At 40.5% G+C, this 21906-nt stretch overlaps 1 protein-coding gene across 6 annotated transcripts in view; it reads left to right on the top strand.

The window, feature by feature from the left end:
- The window catches only part of ATP10D (ATPase phospholipid transporting 10D (putative)), a 363249-nt gene that overhangs the window by 207146 nt on the left and 134197 nt on the right, over nucleotides 1-21906 (top strand). For all 6 annotated transcript variants that reach the window (XM_029588247.1, XM_029588237.1, XM_029588263.1 and 3 more), the window contains one exon: nucleotides 4675-4916. In XM_029588247.1, coding sequence (XP_029444107.1) covers nucleotides 4675-4916 — 242 coding nt within the window. The remainder of the gene's footprint in view (nucleotides 1-4674; nucleotides 4917-21906) is intronic.

The raw sequence follows: 21906 nt of genomic DNA, 5'->3' as shown, positions 1-21906 counted from the left end.
AACTGTCACCCCTGATGAACAAATGAAGATTGTAGGAGGAAAAATACAAAAGTGAAGAGCTTATTAGTATACCTTCGGGCGACAGGGTAGATGAGGGGAGCAAATATGAGACACGAGTGTAGATAAAATCACAAACAATGCCCTATTTTTATTAATTCCAGGAAACTCATCACACAATGTGAAAATCATAAAGCATTATTTTGCTGGGCATTTATTTCTAGCAAATGCTGAGAAAAAGACTCAAACTGTTTTAAGTTTCTAGGACTGACGCAGCATCAGCTCAAGTCTCATATGAGAGCTGCTTCAACTCTTAGGTCCACGTTTCTATATTTTTTTTTAAAGTTTTTTCGTACAATTCTTCGACAAGCACAGCTGCTGTTCCTACTCAGGTTATCAGCACATTCAAGCATTTTATGCTGTGAGGGTTGACCATCTGTGAGCAGCAACAAGAGAGGATTAAGCGCCCTGAAGCAGATGATCGAAACATGGATTACAAGGTAAGTACTGCTTTGGACATTAGGGTCTCTGCGCTTACCTCAGACAGCTTTGCTCAAGCCTTGTTACATTGCAAGACAAGTGTTGTCATTTTATTTGCAACAAAAATCTTTTCAAAACAATATATATATATATATATATATATATATATATATATATATATATATATATATATATATATATATATAGCAGCTCTCATATGTGATTTGAGCTGATGCTGTGTTGGTTCTACAAACTTATAATGCTTTTTGTTTTTCACATGGTTTGTAGATAAGCCAAGGAGAATTAGCTGAAAGGCTATGAGCACATATGCTTATAAATTATGTAATATTCCAGTTCTGCAAGTCCTAATGGCAGAGGCAGACCTTGATGATGATATCATCATAGAAGTGTGGTTCAATAAGTCCCGTGAATGGGATAAAACTATTCTAGGCTATAATCTGTTTCGGAAGGGTAGAGATTATTGAAGAGAGGGAGGGGTAGCAGTCTATGTAAAAAATACATAAATTTGAAACTACTGAAATGCAGGGGTCATGGGGAAAGGAGGAGGTATTGTGGGTCATCTTGGATAGGAGAAATGGCATTTAATATACGCTGTTGTGGTCTACAGACCTCCAATTCTGTTTGAGGAACTAGACAGAGATCTTCTTGAAGACATGCTAACAGTGGGAATGAAAGGGAAGGGGCGTAGTGTTGATGGGAGAGTATAACTTGCTGGATGGATTGAAGTATCATGTCTATGGAATCTGTTAGAAGTAGAGAGATCGTAGACTGCCTTCAAGAGGTTTTTCTTGGATAAATAACAATGGAATCGATGAGGGAAGGGATGATATTAGACTTTTTAATTAAATGGAGAAAGCATTTCTAATGTCTTCCTGAACACCTGTCCATCAGATGGCATGGTCTGATATAATAACCAAGATGAAGAGGAGTCATGCAAAGTTCAAAGTCCTGGATATCACAAATGTCAACTTTTAGTAAAATGGAGAAGTACATATAAGCAGGTGGTGGCAGGATGAGAGGATGTAGGTGAAGTGGAAGGAAGTTGGCTAAACTAAAAGGAGTGGTAGAGCAATAAATGTTAAGAAAATGCAAGTAAGAAGAAAATAGATTCATATGGTTTTCAAAAAAGGTGGCTGAAAAAGTAAAAGCAAAAAAATGTAACATTCAAAAGTGCAAGGGATCTCGGAAAGAGGAGCACAGGGAAGAATATCTGGCAAAGAGGCAAGGAAAGTAGGATGGCCAAGGCACGAGTGGAAGAAAAGATAGCTAAATGGGTAAGGCGAGGTGTCAGATTTCTTTTTCAGATTTGTCAGTGAAAGGAAGAAGTGCAGAGGATTTAAGGCTGAGCAAAAGACTGGAGGAGGACAAGATAAAAACTAAATACATACTGCACTTCTGTACAGTATTCACTGAAGAAGGGATTTATTGGCAAGGTGACAGGATAGATGCACCATTTATGGAAGAGGGGGTTTGTGTGGAACTAGAAAAACTAAAAATGGACAAAAACATAGGGCCAGACAGGTTGCTTCCAAGGAGATGAAAGAAATTCAGAGAGGTTCTGTTGGGTCCGCTAAAGGATCCATTCAATAGATCTTTGGAGAAGGGAGTGATTCCATGCAGCTGTAGAAGGCCAGATGTCCCTTTTTTATTATAAAAATGGTAATGAGGAGGGAGTTGGAAATTACAGGCTGATTAAGCTAAATTCAGTGATGATAAAGGAAAAAGATAGTGAAGCATTTTTAATCCAGTGAGTTGCGGAATCTGAGGCAGCATCATTTTTACCAGATGGAGATTGTGTTGAACAAATCTGATTTCTCTAATCAAATGATGAGAGAATTGGATAGTGGGCAGATGCTGGTTGTGGTGGTATACTTAGATTTCAGCTAAACGTTTCATACTTATACAAGCATTCTAGGAGTAGGACCTAAAATGGTTGAATGGATCAGAAACCAAGGGATAGATGAGAGAGCATAGTGGTAAAGAGTTCACTCTGAAAAATGTAACATAATGTGAGGAGTGCCTTGGGGATCTGTCCTGGGGCCAGTTTTGTTCAGTATTTATGAGCAATAGGGTAGAGGAGTTAGAAGGAAAAATGTACCTTTTTTGGATGATGCTAACATCTTCAACAGAGTAAGCACATCTGTGGGAATAAACTGTTTAAGAAGTGATCTAAGAAAGCTTGTGGAATGGCTGACTGCTTGGCAGTTAAGTTTCAATACTAAAAAATGCAGAATTTTGCATTTTGGGTATAGAAATTCAAATGAGAGGTGCATGATGGTGAGCAAGTAATCCAACTGTTTATGCATTGCTTATGAATTGTTTCTTTGAATTGTGTGTGTGTGTGTGTATATATATATATTTATGAATTTAATTTTTAATAGATTGTATCTTGTAATTTTTAATTTGTATTTCTATTTGTAATAAGTCACTCTGGGTGGGTTTGTGGGACTAAATGGATGGGATATAAGTAAGAGATTAGATGCCTACAGAACAGGAAAAAGACCTCAGGATAATTATATTTGCTGAATTCAGGGTAGCAAAACAGTGCGATAAATTGGTGGCCAGAGTCAAATGAATGTAGGGTTATGTAGGGAGAGGCATAACTAGTAGAATAAAGAAAGTGATAATGCTAGTATACAGATCATTGGCGAGACCTTTCCTGGAGTATTGTCCAATTCTGGAGGTTGAACCTCTGGAAGGATGTAGAGTGGAGGCAATCCAGAGAAGAGCTACCAAAACAATGTGTGGGGTCTTCGGCAGAATCACTGTGAGAAGTCTTGTGTATCCTAAAGAAGAGGCAAGTTAGAAGATATGCTAGACATTCATGTACCTGAAAGATGGTATTAGTGTACAACAACCAAACCTTTTTCAGTGAAAAGCAAGGTGTTTTTATGTCTTATGTTTTGTATTTTTTTAAATGATTTTTCAATTTTCTGCAGTTTTATGAGTACTTGGTTGTAATCTGCCTAGTAATATAGATAAATAAATAAGGGCTCATGATATGAGTCTTTGAGAGGGTACGTTCTGAAGCAGTATTGAGGAATATATATATTTTTTATAGAAAGGGTAATGAATGTGTGGAATGCCCTCCTAGAGTATATGGTGGAGGCTAAAATGGTATTAGAGGTTTAAGAAGGAATGGGATAAGCACAAAGGATCTTTTATTGCAAAAAAATAAAATGATAGTGGAAGAATTTGCAGCCAGAACTAACTGGTAGTATACAAGTAATATCAAGAACTACTTCTGTAACTAAAAGTCTTAGTAAAAATAGAGGCCTTCACTTAACCATATCTGTGTGGCAGGCTCTTTTCATTGATAAAATTGTTTAGAAGCTAAGCTGCAAGTATAATAAAGAAATGGAAGTCCTAACGAAACTGCAGGTGCTCAGGTAGCCAGTTCTCTCTGGCAGGGCTGTATGCTGCTTATGTTGACCAAGTCAGTGCAGTGGGTCTGGTGGTGGCTGGGCACAATTCAGAAAGGCCACAGGGGGAGGGGAGGGAAATCAGGCAGGACAGATGTTTAGGTAGCAGCTGTGCTGGTATTGGTGATTGATTAAAATATTACGGAATCTAGGGGTTTGGATATAGGAGAGGAAAAGTGCTAGGTGTGAACTAAAATAGGGATCTTGCATGCTCTGCTATCCAGAATGGTAGAGTGCACTGAAGAAAGGTGACAAAAACTGTCTTGGATAAGGAGTGATATGCTACAGGCTGTGACACATGGCTTGCAACTGTGCATCTTTCAAAGGAAAAGAGGCTTTAGAATGAAGGATTATGGGAAAAGGTTGAAATAGCATGTAATCTAAGGAAATATTTATTTACAGAGAGGATAGTGGATGCATGGAACAGCCTCCCTGTGGAGGTGGTGGAGACCAGGATGATATCTGAATTAAAAAAAAGCATGAGATAAACATAGAGGATCTTGGAGGGAGTGGTAGGGATTGTAAAGCTGAATAGCTGGTGTGGATGGGCAGACTAGATAGGCTGTAAAAATATTTTTTCTGTCATAATGTTTCTATAATTTGCATTGTATTAAGGTACAGAGGTCCTATTTATTATTTCTTACATGACCTCCAATTTTTGGCTGTACCTAAATATCCTAGTAATAATAGATACTCAGGAAGTGATTGTTTTATGCAAAAAAAATGTTTTTAAAGTAGTATTTTCTATCTGTAGCGAAGAGGCTTGAAACCTACCAAGAGATGGACTCTCAAGATGAAGATTCAACTGATGCTGCATGTGGCCTTCTGAGCAACATTACTAGACAGAAGACACACAACTGCTGCGGAGCATTAAGCAGGCCTGCGAGCTGCAAGACTTTGAATAATCTATCTGACAGCAATCCAGCTCTAAGTAGGGAAGGAGATGGAGTTAATAACATACCACGGTGTAGACATGTAGCCTTCAGTAGCCCCATGGTGAGTATGTATTTGTGGAAAAATAAATCCCGTCCCTAATAATCTGCTGATGTAATTTAATAGATCCGTGCTTGCTTATCTTTGATTAGTGTGGTACATGAGGCATAGCGCTTCCCTTGCTGGAAACTACTTTATAGAAATGTTTTGGAGAAAAGTAAATCCAAATTTGTGATCCAAGAGCCCAGTGATTCGGAAGGTTTTTTTTCTTTTTCTCTTCAGTTGAGCTCTGTAATCCTCATTGCAGAATAACTTATGTGGTCTTGTATATAAAAGTTGACTCAGTTGAACAGATAGTCAAATTTGGAAATTCAGAGGATAAATAAATGTATATGGAAGAAATAAGTGTGGACCTACATCTTTTTTAAGTAGCTAAATCTTGACATAACTGATACTCGCTTGACAAAGCTGGCATTGGTCTTTCTCTAGTACTGCAATCTTTCTGCTTTAGCTTTCTATCCAATGGATTTTATTCATCTGGGGGGAAAAGTTACACAAAATAACTTTCAGATCATGCATTGATTTTCAAATCATGGAGGGGATACAGTTATGCTTTAGTGATAAGCAGTAGTATAGTAGTATGAGTCCTGCTTTTCCTTGGTTATCTTTTTATGTAAGTCTGCTCCAAGATGCCTTGAGGAAGAGAATTTTCAAAGGCTTTTACTTAGGCAGAAATATGTTTACCCTCATAAAACAGCTTTTTTGAATTTTCAACCCCCCCAACCTCAATGTTAGTAAAAGGGGGACAGGGTTAGGTTGGGGGAAGGAATGGTATGTGGTGGTTTCATTTGGAAATCACCACGTGCACTTTCCAGTGCATAATTTACACTTGCCTTACGCTGGTGCATTTTCAAGGGGACATGCTGTGGGAAGCACCTTGTACCAACAGACCTGAAAACTGCCATTTGAATTTTGGGATGGGAGTTTACGTTAAGCGACTTGACTAAGCTTTATGTGCCTTTATTAAACTTGCCTGATCTTGAGACTTTTATTGCCGTCACTTTGCTGAGGACAGTTATCTTTTCCACTATTCTTTTTTCCTTAGAATTTTAAGAAATCGAGGCCAGCATGGAATGAAATGGCTTATTTTATTTGACTGTCAACAGATTGAATGTGCTATGATAAATAGGGATGAGGAAAATATGTTCAGTAAATAAAATATTACTGTATGTGGAAAAGCTTGTACAAAATGCCATGAGACTTTTACTTGATTATTAAATGTAGCACTTTTAGACAGGGTCTGGTTGTGGCTTTTGCACAAGAGTTTGCCTGCACAGTATTTTCTTTGGAATGCTTTTCCTTCCTGATGTTGCAGGAAATTCAAATCTTGGACAAAAGATAAGTTATCCAAACATTGTGCAAGCAAATGGGTTTGCAAACTTTCTGCATTTTATTTTTTTTTTTTGCCATAGCTTAAATTTTGGCCTGTCATATGTATGTATTTCTCTAATTTATATACTGCCCAATTCACTGAGGTTCTGGGTTGGTTTACAGTAGCAAAACATACAAATACATAATTAAAACCCAAATCATATAGTCAAAACATAACCTAAATAACATTAAATATAAACATTAAAAATATCATTTAATTAACAAATCAGATTTAAAACACAAGGAAACCCCTCTCAAAATCTACAGGTTCTATACAGCTTCATTTTTTCATTTATACGCTAAAGCAAAAAACCATGCCTTAGAATGTTTACAAAAATGGAAACAATCAGTGATTGTATGAATTTTACTGGATATTGAGTTCCACAAAGTTGGCCCCTTATAGAAAAACATTTTTCCTAGTTTTGCTTAGTTTTCTCTCTTCACGAAGAGGGTGGTGGAGGTCTGAATGCCCTTCCAGAGGAGATGGTGATGAAAAAACAGTCAAAGAATACATAGGAGCATGGGCTAAACACTGTGGATCTCTATAAGGACAGAGAATGGAAATGAGATAAGCGTGCATGGGGGTAACTTGCTGGTATGGTGGTTACTAAACCTAGCAGAAGCATTGGAGATTACTATCCTTAACCAATATGCTTTGAGGCTTTTAATGCAACTTTAATTATTCCTTGCTTAGAGGGCAGGGGGAAAAGAGGAATTGGATTCAGTCGACAACAGAGGGCCCCGACTTCCATGATCTGGATACTGATACACAGACATGACCTAGAGATGGGAACAAGTGAGGTGATCAGATTTGCTGAAACAAAATTATTCAAATTTGTTAAATCACGAGAAGATTTTGAGAAATTACAAGAGGATATTTCGAGACTAGGAGGCTAGGCATCCAAATGGCAAATTACCTTTAATGGGGACATGTGGAAAGTGATGCACATAGGGGAAGAGTAACCCAATTTATAGCTGAACGAGGCAAGGTTCCACATTGGAAGTCACCACCCAGGATAAGGATCTAGGCATCAATGTGGATAATATGTTGAAATCCTCTGTTTAGTGTGTGGCAGTGGTCAAGAAAGCAAATAGAATGTTATCAATTAGGAAAGGAATGACGAATAAAACAGAGAATATCATAATATCTCTGTATTGCTCCATGCTAAGACCAAACCTTGAGAATTTTGTTCTTGTCGTCATAATCTCAAAAAAGATATAGTGGAATTAAAAAAAAAAAAATAAATACAGAGAAAAGGGACCAAAATGATAAAGATAAAGGGATAGGATGATTTCCATGTGAACAAAGACTAAAGAGGTTAGGGCTCTTCAGCCTGGAGAAGAGACAGCTGAGATCTGTAAAATAATGAGTGGAATGAGTAAACACAAATTGGTTGTTTACTCTTTCAAAATGTACAAAAACTAGGGATCATGCAATGAAGTTACTAGATAATACATTTAAAACAAATAGGAGAAAATTATTTTTTTATATTCAACGCATAATTGAACTCTGAAATTTGTTGCCAGATGCAGTGGTAAAAACTGTTAGTGTAGCTGGGTTTTAAAAAAGGTTTGGACAAATTCCTGGAAGAAAAGTCCATAAACAAGGTGGACTTGAGGAAATCACTGCTTATATCCCTGGGTTAAACAACATGGAATCTGTTGACCTTTTGGGATCCTGCCAGTTACTTGTGATCTGGATTGGTGACTGGAAATAGGATACTGGGCCTGATGGACCTTTGGTCTGATCCAATATGGCAAATCTCATTTTCCTATTAAGGTTTGTGTGTATAGCATCTGCAATTGTTAGGTATCATAAAACATTATAAACCAATCTACTTGTTTAAATCTGAATGTTTATGTTGCTAACATGTAATCTACCTAGAACAAATTTTGAATGAGGCAAAAATATAGATTTTAAATAAAATAGACAAGTTCACATGAGTGCTAGAAGAATCAAGGTTTTCAGTAGCAGAAAATATTGATGTTGATGTCCCTTTTCCCCTACAAAACTTGCTTTGCCTGCCGTCACAGGATGTTGCTCTTGCTCAGTCTCAGCGAGTTCTCACAACTGCATTTCATTTTGATAACTATCAGATGTGTGGGGAAGCCTTTCCTCCAGAGTTAAGAGAATGACTACCCTGCCCTACCGTATCATAGCACTTACTACCAAGTTTAACAGCAACAACCCTACCTATGAAAAGGCAGCATTGCAAATATTACAACAGACCCCAGGACACTTAATACATTTCTTATTGGCAAGGGCAGATGTGAAAAGAAAAACAAAACTGAACTGCTAGAGGTCTCTACAGAAAATACCTGCTAGCAGAATCACAGTCACATACGTACTATAGGCTTGCCAATTGCAGAATAAGTGACCACATGTTAGAAATATAAATGGGTATTGAAGACAAAAATTGAAATCCCCCCCCCGCCCCGCCCCAAGAATCCAGATACCACATGCAGTGTAACACTGGAGAAATAGAAATGCTTGTACTGTGTAATACAAAGGTATCAGAAATGCACATTTCCCAGAGCTGACAGAGAAAATAAGACTTCACACAAGAGAATGAACAGGAAAATCTCTGTATAATCCTGGGGGAAACAGCAGCTATAGCAGAAAAATATTTTGTATCCTGCCACTGGGCCAGAACTGTATAATGTTTTCTGCCCTCTTTAACGTTCATTCTCTCTCTGTTTCCTGTCTCAGCAGGCACTTTGGTAACATGTGAAGCAGTAGCACGTGTTTGTGTACTGGATGGTTGTATACTGAATGATTAGCTGCGGTAGCTGTAGCTTTTTCCTGCAGTTGCCCACACAGTGCCAAGTAGTTGCACTCCACCAGAATAAAAGTCCCAAAATAAAATCAATCGGTTCTGGTACAGCAAATCACTTTCTGGAATGTGAGAAGAATATGATCTTGCTGTATTGTGACACTGTGTATGAGCCTGACTTCCATAGTTCCTCCCTCTTTTCATCTCCTTTTCTTGTTTATCTTTTCTTCACTAACTTTCTTTCATTACCTTTTCCTAGCTTTCCTCCCTGTTGAGTTTGGCCCTCTTGTTTCCCAGCAATTAATGTGGCTCAGTTCAATCTCTCCTCCCAGAGAGTGCTCTAAAATAGCAGTGATCATCAGTCTGAGCATGCTCAGAACTATAGAGGGGTGAAAATCCTGCAGGAATGGTCAGAAGTGGTAACTGTGAATCAGGACCCATCCATTCCAAGATGGTTTAGTCTCCTCTTCTGTAAATGCCACCTCTTCATTACTTTTCAGTTTTGATCTTCCAAAGCTTCTAGATCAGAGATGCTTCAGATTATATTTTTAAATTATATACCCATGACTAGTAAATCTTTGTTTACTGTACTTCATGTGTTTCCTGCTTGGTAGTATGCCACCAACTGACACTGCAGAAATTATTTTTGGAAGAAAATTTTAAATTTCACTGGCTGTGCTATAGCTTGATTCAGAATACCAGAAGTTTTTGTAGAGGTTTTTATCTTTCTTAAAAGACCAATAAAAATTATATTTTAGTACATAAGATTTCAAGACCTTACAAGGCTGCCTGTGAGAATTCAAAAGCTCCCATACTACAGTCTGAAAAGTCTTTCTCTCTTCCCCTCTCTTCACTCTACCCTCATCTGCCCAGCACCATTTCTGCATAACCTCCTTCCCATTCAGTTTCTGTATCTCCATCTCCCATCTCTATCTGGCATTCTTTGCTTTTTCTCTTGTAGTTCCTTCAAAGTGAGTAGGCAGCTCCTGGAGGTTTTTGCTGCCCCCCCCCCTTCCCCCAATATTGGCACCTTAGGTGACTGCCTAGTTCACTTAATGGAAGAACTGGGCTGTCTGGGTCCATTTCTAAGGGGTAGTGGGATTAATATAATAATGACAGAAGGCAAGTGTTTGTGCAGTAGACTTTATCAAATGAATGAGCTAGCACACAGATTCCCACCTTGACAGAGGGGGGAAGGAAGCAAGAGAGCCCCTTTCCCAGTACAAAAACACCTATCTTTATAATAATTTACAAAGTGAATGTTTTAATGCCCAAGTTTGGCTTAGTATTCTCATATGCATTCTTGCCTCAGGGTAACCTGGTTCTTAATTGAATCTTTGCAATAGATATTCGTTTGATGTACAGGGTTCTTTTATTCTTCCAAAGCATGTGGGTGTTTAATTTCTTATCCCAGGACAAGCAGGATGCTAGTCCTCACATATGGGTGACATCAGTAATGGAGCCCTATGTACGGAAAACTTCTTTAAAAGTTTCTATGAAACTTTTGAATGGCACCGGAGTGCCTACTGAGCATGCCCAGCATGTCATGATATTCCCTGCCACAGGGGTCTCTCTTCAGTCTTCTTTTTTCCGCGAAGCGGTTAGCCTCGTGGTTTGATTGGAGTCTGAGGTGAATTTTCATCTCCAAAAAACGGAAAATTTCGACAAAAATTATACTCACCGAAGGGGTTTTTCCCATTTGTTACCGGCTGGTAACTTTTCTTTTTCGATTCCCGGCTGGGAACGATAAAATTCGGGCTTTCGCCGTCGACGGCTGTCCGGCGCCATGGCCTCCGGGTTTAAAAAGTGCCCGAATTGTAATAGAACAATGTCTATTACCGACCCGCATTTTGAGTGTGTTCTTTGCCTAGGCAAGGATCACAACATTCAGGCATGTTCATCTTGTGCTGAAATGACCACAAAGGGTCGGCGCCTAAGGGCCGAGAAGATGGAGCAGCTTTTTTCAGTCCAGCTGCTGCCAAGACCGTCAACTTCGGCTCAATCTTCGCCATCGGCCTCGGTTCGGCAGCTGCTATTAAAAAAGAAACTTCCGGCTGCGGGGGACGCTTCCACTCCATCCCCGTCGATTTCATCGAAGGCATCCACTTCAGGAAGCGACAAACAGCCTGAGAAGCATCGCCATCGACATCGACTGCGGCGGGAGTCGGTGTCCGGAGACACTACCACAGGTACGGCCTCTCCAGCTAAGAAAACCCGGACGGAAGCAGAGGCTCCAAGGCCTACTGACGGGCGATCCCCACCGATATCGGTGCCGGGTTCCGAACCTCCTCAGGGCCCTGAGGAGGAATCGGCATCGCCAACACCGCCTCCCTCCACAGCTGCTCTGTTTTCACCAGCTGTGCGAGTGGAACTTGACTCGCTCATACGTCAAGCGGTGCAACAGGCTCTCCGAGACGCAATTCCGCCATTGATGCCGATTCCACAACCATCGATGCCCATCTCCGCACAAACGATTCCGGGGTCATCGACGATGCCGCGGGAACCGACATCGATTCCAACCCCGGTGCATTCACCGTTACCTCATACGCCTCCTCCGATTCCGTCTTCGGTGCCACCGATGCCCATGCCGGTGCCCTCACCAAGAAGGCTGATGCCAACACCGGTTCCTCAGGAGGATGTTCCCATTTTGCACCCAGTTTTTAACAAATTGGATACACTACTGGAAATCCTGACAAGGCAAGCACCGCAGGATCCACTTCCAGGCCCTTCAGGGGTGCCGGGGCCCCCTAGGCCACACTCGCCTGTAAGACCGTCAGTTCCTTATCCCAGGCCACAGCAGGAACCGGATGATTCCAATTCAGAATACTCTTCAGAAGAAGATTTATTCTCAGAACCATCTCCAACTGAGGATCACAGAAAGTCTCCACCGGAAGACCTCTCCTTCACAAACTTTGTTAAGGAAATGGCTGCTACTATTCCATTCCCTATACAAACAGAGGTGGATCAGAGACAAAAGACTTTGGAAGTCTTACAGTTTGTAGACCCTCCAAAGGAGATGTTAGCAATCCCAGTTCATGAAGTCTTACAGGAACTTCAACACAGAATCTGGGAGCATCCAAGTTCTGTCTCCCCGGTTAATAAAAGAGCTGAGGCCACGTACTTAGTACAGCCAACTCCGGGATTCCAAAGACCACAATTGCCCCACCAATCAGTGGTGGTAGAATCCGCCCAAAAGAAGGCGAAGAGACAGAAATCTCATGCTTCAGTGCCGCCTGGGAAAGACAGTAGGTTATTGGACAGCCTAGGCAGAAAAGTTTTCCAGGGTTCCATGCTGGTATCAAAAATTACATCTTACCAGCTGTACATGAACCAATATCAAAGGAACCTTTGGAAACAGGTTCAGGAGCTTTCTCTGGCCCTACCAGATCAATACCAAGAGGCATTTCAAGCACTGGTACATAAAGGCCTTGACTCGGGGAAACACGAAGTCAGGGCCACTTACGACTGTTTTGAGACAGCAGCAAGGTTGTCAGCATCAGCTATAGCGGCACGACGATGGGCATGGCTGAAGGCATCGGATCTTCGCCCAGAAGTCCAAGATCATTTGTCTGATCTACCATGCTTAGGGGATAATCTCTTCGGAGACAAGATAAAAGAAGCGGTAGCGACACTTAAGGACCACTCAGAGACTTTAAAGCAATTGTCGTCTCAGCCTCAGGAGTCGCAGGCCTCTTCTCGAAAGTTTCCAAGAAGAGACACTCGACGGCCTTACTATCGCCAACGAAGATACTACCCTCCAGCAGGTAGACAGAGACCTAGCCGCCCAGCACAGCGCCAGCAGCCTAGGCAAAGGCAGCCGAGGCCTCAGCCGCCTCCACAAACAGCCACTTCTGGTTTCTGAACATCCCCAGAGAGCAGCAGCATAAATCCGTTCCCCGAAACACCTGTAGGAGGCCGCATTCAACACTTCCTCAGCAATTGGGCCTCCATCACCACAGACCACTGGGTGTTATCCATCACGACTCACGGTTACAGGTTGGATTTCTCAACTACCCCTATGGAGAATCCACCACTTCACTCTCATTCAATAAATCAACACTCCATAATTCTTCAAACAGAATTATCCACCCTTCTGAGAGCCAGGGCCATAGAACCAGTTCCTGGTCCTCAAAAGGGCAGAGGATTCTACTCTCGATATTTCCTCATTCCAAAGAAAACAGGAGGCCTTCGTCCTATCCTAGACCTCAGGAATCTCAACAAATTTCTCAAAAAAGAAAAATTCAGAATGGTATCCCTAGGCTCCATTCTGCCTCTTCTTCAAAGGGGAGATTGGCTCTGCTCTCTGGATCTTCAAGATGCCTACGCTCACATCCCCATCTACCCTCCTCATCGCCAGTACCTGCGATTTCGGGTACTAGATCAACACTTTCAATACAGAGTGCTGCCATTCGGACTTGCATCAGCACCCAGAGTATTCACAAAATGCATGGCCGCAGCAGTGGCACACCTACACAAACAAAAGGTGCACGTGTTTCCTTATCTGGACGATTGGCTCATCAGAAGTCATTCAAAAGAAGGTGCTGTCGCTTCCCTCAAGCTCACCATCCAAGTCCTTCATTCCTTGGGATTTCTCATCAACTACCAGAAATCCCATCTGTCACCAACTCATCTACTACAGTTCATAGGTGCAGAACTAAACACTACGCTAGCGACTGCTTTTCTACCAAGAGATCGTGCTCAAACACTTGTCCTCTTAACTCACGATCTCCGCAACCGATTCAAGGTGACGGCTCACCAGTGCCTCATTCTTCTAGGGCACATGGCTTCCACGGTTCATGTAACTCCCATGGCCAGACTGACCATGCGACTTCTACAGTGGACACTCAAAACACAGTGGGTACAAGCCACTCAACCAATGTCCACTCCTATTTACATCACACCAGAGCTCAAAGCCGCACTTCTCTGGTGGACGCTAATGCCCAACCTGCTCAAAGGTCTACCTTTTCAGCAACCAGTGCCACAAGTGACGTTAACTACAGATGCATCCACCTTAGGGTGGGGAGCGCATACTGGTCATCTAAAGACACAGGGCAAGTGGACACGACTCGAAGCCACTTTTCAGATAAACTTCCTAGAGCTTCGAGCTATACGCTATGCGCTGCATGCGTTCAAAGACTGCCTATCGCACAAGACTGTCTTAATCCGGACGGACAACACAGTAGCAATGTGGTACATCAACAAACAAGGAGGGACAGGTTCGTACCTCCTTTGTCAAGAAGCAGCACAAATCTGGGACTGGGCCCTGACACATGCAATTTTTCTACGGGCCACCTACCTAGCGGGCATCCACAACACAGTAGCGGTTTGCCTCAGTCGTCAGTTCCAACCACACGAATGGTCCTTGGATCCAACAATAGCGTCCAAGATCTTCCAGCGCTGGGGGCAACCGACGATAGATCTCTTTGCATCCCAGCTGAACTGCAAGGTGAACAATTACTGCTCTCTACTCCGACAGCAGAACAGCCTACCAAAGGACGCATTTGCTCGCCATTGGAACTCAGGCCTGTTATATGCGTATCCTCCGATACCACTTATAACCAAAACACTAGTGAAGCTACAACAGGACAAGGGGACTATGATACTCATAGCCCCATATTGGACTCGACAAGTATGGTTCCCCACACTGCTAGATCTCTCAGTCAGGGACCCGATTCGCCTGGGAGTAGCTCCCAATCTCATAACTCAGGAACAGGGTCAGTTGCGCCATCCCAACCTTCAATCCCTGTCCCTGACAGCATGGATGTTGAAAGCTTGATCTTACAGCCATTCAACCTCCCACCAGCTATATCTCAAGTACTTATAGCTGCGCGTAAACCTTCCACTAGAAAGAATTATTCCTACAAATGGAAACGGTTTACGCTATGGTGCACTCAGCAGGATTTAGATCCTTTTACTTGCCCCGCTACATCACTACTTGATTACCTTTACCATCTTTCAAACTCTGGTCTTAAGACATCGTCTGTAAGAGTACACTTAAGTGCAATCTCAGCTTACCATAATAAGCTGGACGACGCTCCTATCTCCACACAGCCTCTCGTCACTACATTCATGAGAGGACTAACTCACATTAAACCTCCAGTTCATTCCCCAAGCATACAATGGGACCTGAACGTAGTATTAACTAGACTTATGCGTTCTCCCTTTGAACCCATAAATACCTGTGACCTTAAATACCTTACTTGGAAAACGGTATTTCTCATAGCCATCACTTCGGCCAGAAGGGTCAGTGAATTACAAGCACTAGTCACATACGAACCTTTTACAAAGTTCTTACATGACAGAGTAGTCCTCCGGACACATCCAAAGTTCCTTCCTAAGGTTGTCACGGAATTTCACTTAAATCAATCAATAGTTTTACCTACATTCTTTCCCAGGCCTCATTCCCATCAAGGTGAAAGAGCCCTACATACGTTGGACTGTAAGCGTGCACTCTCCTTCTATTTAAACCGCACTACAGCCCAAAGAAAATCCAGTCAGCTGTTTGTATCCTATGGTCCGAACAAGCCAGGTAAAGCAGTGGGTAAGCATACTCTGTCAAACTGGCTAGCAGATTGCATACAATTTTGTTATGAAAAAGCAGGCCTTACTCTTCAAGGGCGAGTAAAAGCACATTCAGTAAGAGCAATGTCAACTTCAGTAGCACACCTTCGCTCTGTACCTATTCTGGACATTTGTAAAGCAGCAACATGGAGTTCTCTTCACACTTTTGCAGCTCACTACTGCTTAGACAAAGAGGGAAGACAAGATTCAGCCTATGGACAATCCGTCTTAAAGAACTTGTTTCCAGTGTAATCCCAACTCCTTCTAATCCAACCTACTGTGATTTCGGCTGATTCATTTCAATAACAATACCTTACGGTTACTTCAGCACAAAATGACTCAGCCTCTAGCTTGCTAATCACCCATATGTGAGGACTAGCATCCTGCTTGTCCTGGGATAAAGCAAAATTGCTTACCTTGTAATAGGTGTTATCCCAGGACAGCAGGATGTAGTCCTCACGAAACCCACCCGCCACCCCGCGGAGTTGGGTCCCATACGTTTATTATTTTATTTTTGGCTAACGCTTATTGCTACAAAACAAGACTGAAGAGAGACCCCTGTGGCAGGGAATATCATGACATGCTGGGCATGCTCAGTAGGCACTCCGGTGCCATTCAAAAGTTTCATAGAAACTTTTAAAGAAGTTTTCCGTACATAGGGCTCCATTACTGATGTCACCCATATGTGAGGACTACATCCTGCTGTCCTGGGATAACACCTATTACAAGGTAAGCAATTTTGCTTTATCTCTGAAAGGAGCAGAATTGGCATTCTTTGAATGCACAGTGTTCATTTGTTCTGAAAAGATGCATTGTCTGCTTATTTGCAGGGTTAGAACATTTTTTTATTTTATTTTATTTTTTTTAGGAGCCAGGAGGAAACTTTTTTTTTAAATAGCTTTTTATATATGCATGTATTGTTTTCTAATGTTGCTGGGTTGTTGTTTTTTTGCTATTTTTTGATCTTCCTTTCCTCTCCCAGTTTTTGTTTTTCCTACCCCTTCAGCCTTCTTTACCCACTTCTTCCATTCTGTAGCCCAGCAGCTGCTCCTAGGCTCAGAAGCTATTGCTCATTTTGGCTTCCACTCTTTTCTCTGCCTGGTGCCATGCACTGAATTCTAGGTACCTGGACAACCTATCACCCTGCTTACTAGTATCCCAAGTACATTTCTTCCACTTTACACTTATCAGGAAACCATGGTTTAGGCCTGGATTTCTTTATGCTAAGAGGCCTTGCAGCTCATTTTTCTGGGAGACTGATTTCTCCCCCTTTTTATTTGGTTTGATATGTGAAAAGAGGGAATGCAAGTTTGTGTGAAATTAGAAAAGCATCTATAAACAGAGCACTGAGACACCCAGCTGCCTTGTGCACAGCAGTGGTGAACAGCATAAACTAGCAAACATGCCAGGCTGGTAGTAATTCTAACACTTCTGGTAAATATATGATGCTTTTCCATAGCCATGGAGGTAACCTGGCCTCATTACGAGTCCAAACCTCATGCCTTAGGTAGAGCAGACTATACTAGGCAGGAAAACCAATATGCCACTTCAGTGCCTGTCAGAGAAATTGGACATTGTATAAGGGATGCATGAAAATCTAAGGATGCGGTAGCTAAGTCCTTGAGATACCATGATGTCATGATTGAGGATATATTGTTATGAGAAGTAGCAAGGTACTAGAAGTACCTTGAGAAGCAGTAAATGAAGGTTGGAGCAAGGCTGGAATAACAAGGCAGATGTCGTAGAGAACATTAACTAATAGAGGCATGCTATGGCTTAAAAGTCAGATAGTAATCTATAGGACATGCATTGCAGAAAAATGTACATATGTTTTATCTTACAGCATAAAAAAACATAAAGCACAGTAGTATTTGTACAACAATTATAAGAATGGAGTGAACGAGAAAAGTGAAAACAAGAAAATGATCTGAAATTGGTGAAAAGCCAAATGAACTCTCCCACAAAGAAATGGGCATCAATAGTGCATTGAATCCTTCCTTCTCATATGTGATGATATGATTTACATCTATGAAGATGGGATGGTAAAAGTAGGCATGAAGTGCCATAAAGTTGAATAGTTTGTGAATTGTTTTGACCCATGAAAAGAAATAGTGAACAGCGTAGGAAGTAGACATTCTATCACTTATTGTGGTTAAGTGTATGTTTTTCAACTTTTACAATAGATGATGATCAGTCATTAGTTCAGAATCCCTTGCATTGGGTTCCTCCAGGACCAGTGGATACATCCATTTTAGCTTTTCAAAGATTTGTTGATTTGTCCATTGCCAGTTTAATGCCTTGTAAAGAATATTCCAACTTTGGAACCTGTTGGCTGTGAATATCCATTAAGAAACCACAGAGATTGAAGCTATATATTTGGCCTACTTTGGGTTTTAATTGATCCATTTGTTGTGAACATGTACCTGCAAAAATCACAGGACAAAATATTAAAGTTAAATATTTGGCCCACATTTTGGATTTATTTGAGTTTTCCCATCATGGGATTTTACAAGTATGGATTTATAATTCCACATTTTTCACTGAAAATCAGCATGATTGTGTGAACACTTTGACATATTTGAATTGGAAAAATTTTTCAAAAGTTTGCACTGGCAAACGTTGTTGGTACTTTTCCTTTAGGCATGAAATTGTGCCAAGGTCTCAGTTGTTTGATGCCATTTACTCCATGTTATATTTTGTAATTGAATGTGTTTGAATTATTTTTACATTTCTCTTTGTCTTGAAAACCTGACCACCTTGCGACACTTGAGGACAGATGTTTTCTACCCCTGATCTAGACAGTAAACGAACACATTTATGCAAGTGGATAGATAATAGTATGTTGATCTGGCTATGGGATAAAAGTACAGATAGAGCATTCTTGCGATGAACAGGTTGGAACACTAACAATCTACCAATTAAGGTGAGCCAAAGCAATATTAGGGGATTTTAGATAGCCATTTGGATGAGGGAGGGTTGCCAGTAGCTCACTTTAGCATTAATATTAATTTTCTTAAGGACAGTAATGAGTATGATCCCAGGGCATATCCTAGGAAATCATCTTCTTTCCCAACATATATTCTTTAAGTGCTAGGCTAACTATTTTCTGTTCCATGAAGAGTGATAAGAGCTAAAGTGTCAACAATTACATTGGAAAGTTTGGAGGAAACCTCATTAATTGTATATTGTAACTTTTAGAAGAATCTAGCCATGAACAAAGTGGCTTTCTCACAACTACACCACATTTGCCAGATATATTCCTATCTCCTACTGACCTAGTCAGTTATGTTATCTACATTTCTCCCACTTAGACTACTGTAACTCATTATACATCAGCCTCTTACATTAGTACATCTTGAATGGGATCTTGAAACTTAAGCTTATACAGATTTTGGCTGCCCAGCTCATGGCAAACTGAAGCCTGAGAGCCCACATCTTCACCTATTCAGGGTAACCTGCACTGGCTCCCAATCCACTCTAGATCCAGGTTCAAACTGCACCTTACCTTCAAAGTGTTGCATGACCAAGGACCACAGTACCTCACATCCAATATATCCATCTACCACCCCATTGGAACTCTGTGGTCCTCATATGAGGATCCTATCTTTTAAGAAAGTTGAGCTAGAACTAGGAAAAATATCTTTCTTTGCAGTGCCCTTCCACTGGAGCTGTCTCCCCCAACATATGGCTAGCACCTGACCTCATGACCTTCAGAAAACAACCGAAGCCTTGCCTATGCCTTTATCCATCCTTATCATTTATCTCCAATGTACTCTCAAAATAGCTCAGATTTCATGTAACTACCTGCTGCAACCATGTACTAATACAGGCTGTGTCAAAGCTCAAACTTCAATGAAAAATTTCAGCATCCAACATTCTACCTTCAGCAAGGTAACACTACTGACGCTTGACACAGCCTGTATGGCGAAACGTTAGCTGATGTCGGCTCTCATTTTGAACAATCTCTTTGGCATTTTGAACCTGCATTAATCATCTTTCGGTCACCTACTTGATGTATATATATCAGTAAAGATCAACATGGCTGCATCTAAAATAAGATGACTACTTACATGACATCAAGATTCAGATAAGTTCTTTACAATCATTTAGATGTGCATGTTGAAAGAACTATTGATGACATATCCAGTGATTCATTAGAATTGATAATTACATGATTTTATGATCTGCAGTAGTTAAAAAAAAAAAAATGAACATAAAAAAATTGTTGGAAAGAATAAAAATAAATTAGGTGGCTGGAGGTTTTTTCAAGACCAATGATTGATATAACCTCTTGAATACCAAAGTGTTCCGTGGAGAACAGGTATGGAGGCTCTGAGGTCTTTTTCCTCCTTTTGAATGACATCCAGTTTAACTACAATTATTTAAAATTATATAGATATCCATGTGAAGTTTTTCTTCTTTTTGGATGTTGCATTGTTTCTTCACATTTGCCTGTATATCAAACCATGTCGCCAAACAAACATCACACATACATGGAAACATCTATTAATTCTTATTTGTGAATAGCGACCTCATATAATGTTAGAGAGTTTATATTATAACTCTCGTTCTCAAATGTGTGGTTATTTAATGTAATCACCACTACAAAATAGTCACAATGGCTGACTATATTTTCCTTTTATAATGATTGGTCTCCATTTCACAGACTTATGTGAGCTTATTTCGCCTTTTCACTTTTTTAGTAGTAATTTTTTTTTTTCATTTTAGTCAATGACGAGCAAAACACACTTATCGTTTTATGGTCTTTTCTGAGTAATTAAACGTTCAAGGAGCGGCTCAAAATATCCTGCCCGACACGGCTCATGTTTCGATGGATACTTCGTCAGGGGCATTAAATGCATATTTTGATTTTCTATAATGAAAAGAAGAAATTAACATACTCACTTATTAATGAAACTACTCACATGAATAATACTTCTTATAACTGCTTACATACGCTCCAATTTTTTCTGTCACCCGTCTTAATCGTGCTTCAGCGTTTCCAAATGAGATCCTCCATTTTGTTTTCCCCGGGCTTTTTAAACCTACTACAGAATCCACCTCCAGCCAATCACAGATCTCACCAGGTCCATTGTTTCAACCCCTAGCAAACTTGAAAAATGTGATGTCAAATTAGACTCGTTCATACCTGTTGGACTTTGGGAAGACAATCTGAATATCCACCTTTGCTCACAATAATTTAATTGTGAATGAAAATTACCTCCCCACTCAGAACACACTATTTGGTCTAAAATAGTCCATTTTAAATGCTGGAATTTATGTGAATTTTGAATACAGTGTTTTACCATCAGGGCTTCAACATTTGCTGTGTGGATGCGACTTTTGTGTTCCCTTAAGCATACCTTTATTTGTCTGCTAGTACGTCCTACATAAATGGAAGGACAAGGACATTATATTAGATAGACAACATTAGTCGATTCACAATTTGATGCCCTTTTTTTGTGTATTGTTCTCCTGTTATTGGGTGTTGCCATGAATTGCCTGTAATCGCTTGTGCACACATGTCACAATTACCACAGATTTTATGGTTACCTGGTCTGAATCCCGGGTCCGTTGTACGTATTGTGGCATGTACAATCCGATCCCTAATATTTCTACTCCTCTTATAGGAAAAAAGTGGTAAATCTGAAAAAATGCCTGTGTGTAATTGTAGAATGTGCCAATGGCGTCTTATACTCTCGGCAATTAAATGTGATTTATCTGTGTGTTGTAACACGCAGACCTCTGTGGCAATATTACGTCTAAACTGATATTCGAAAAGGGTAGAATGATGTGAGTACCTTGCCCGTTTGTACGCTTTCCAAATCACTGCATATGGATATCCTCTTTCAAAAAATCTTAATACCAGATCGTATGCTTACACTTTAAATTCCCTGTCAGTCGAACATATTCTCCACAGCCTAAAAAACTGGCTTACAGGTAGGCCATTCTTGAAAGCTGTGGGGTGGAAACTGTGGTACATCAAAAGATGGTTACGCTCGATAGGTTTGCGATAAACAGTCGTGTTGAGTATGTTATCATGTTTGCTGATTAAAATGTCCAAAAAGTTTATTTGCTGCAAACTGTATTGAAAAGTAAAATTTAAATGCAAATCAATTGTGTTTACGCATGTCAAAAATTCTTTCAAAGTTTGTTCATCAGATACCAAAAAAAAACAATAGGTCATCTATATACCTTATTCAGAATACAATATGTTTGAACCATGGTGATTATAGATGTGTTGTCATTCAAAATGGTCCATAACTAAATTGGCTATGGAAGGAGCT

Source organism: Rhinatrema bivittatum, chromosome 1, assembly GCF_901001135.1.
Source record: "Rhinatrema bivittatum chromosome 1, aRhiBiv1.1, whole genome shotgun sequence".
NCBI lineage: Eukaryota > Metazoa > Chordata > Amphibia > Gymnophiona > Rhinatrematidae > Rhinatrema > Rhinatrema bivittatum.
Note: the sequence above shows the minus strand (reverse complement) of the source record. Positions and strands in the feature narration are given on the sequence as shown.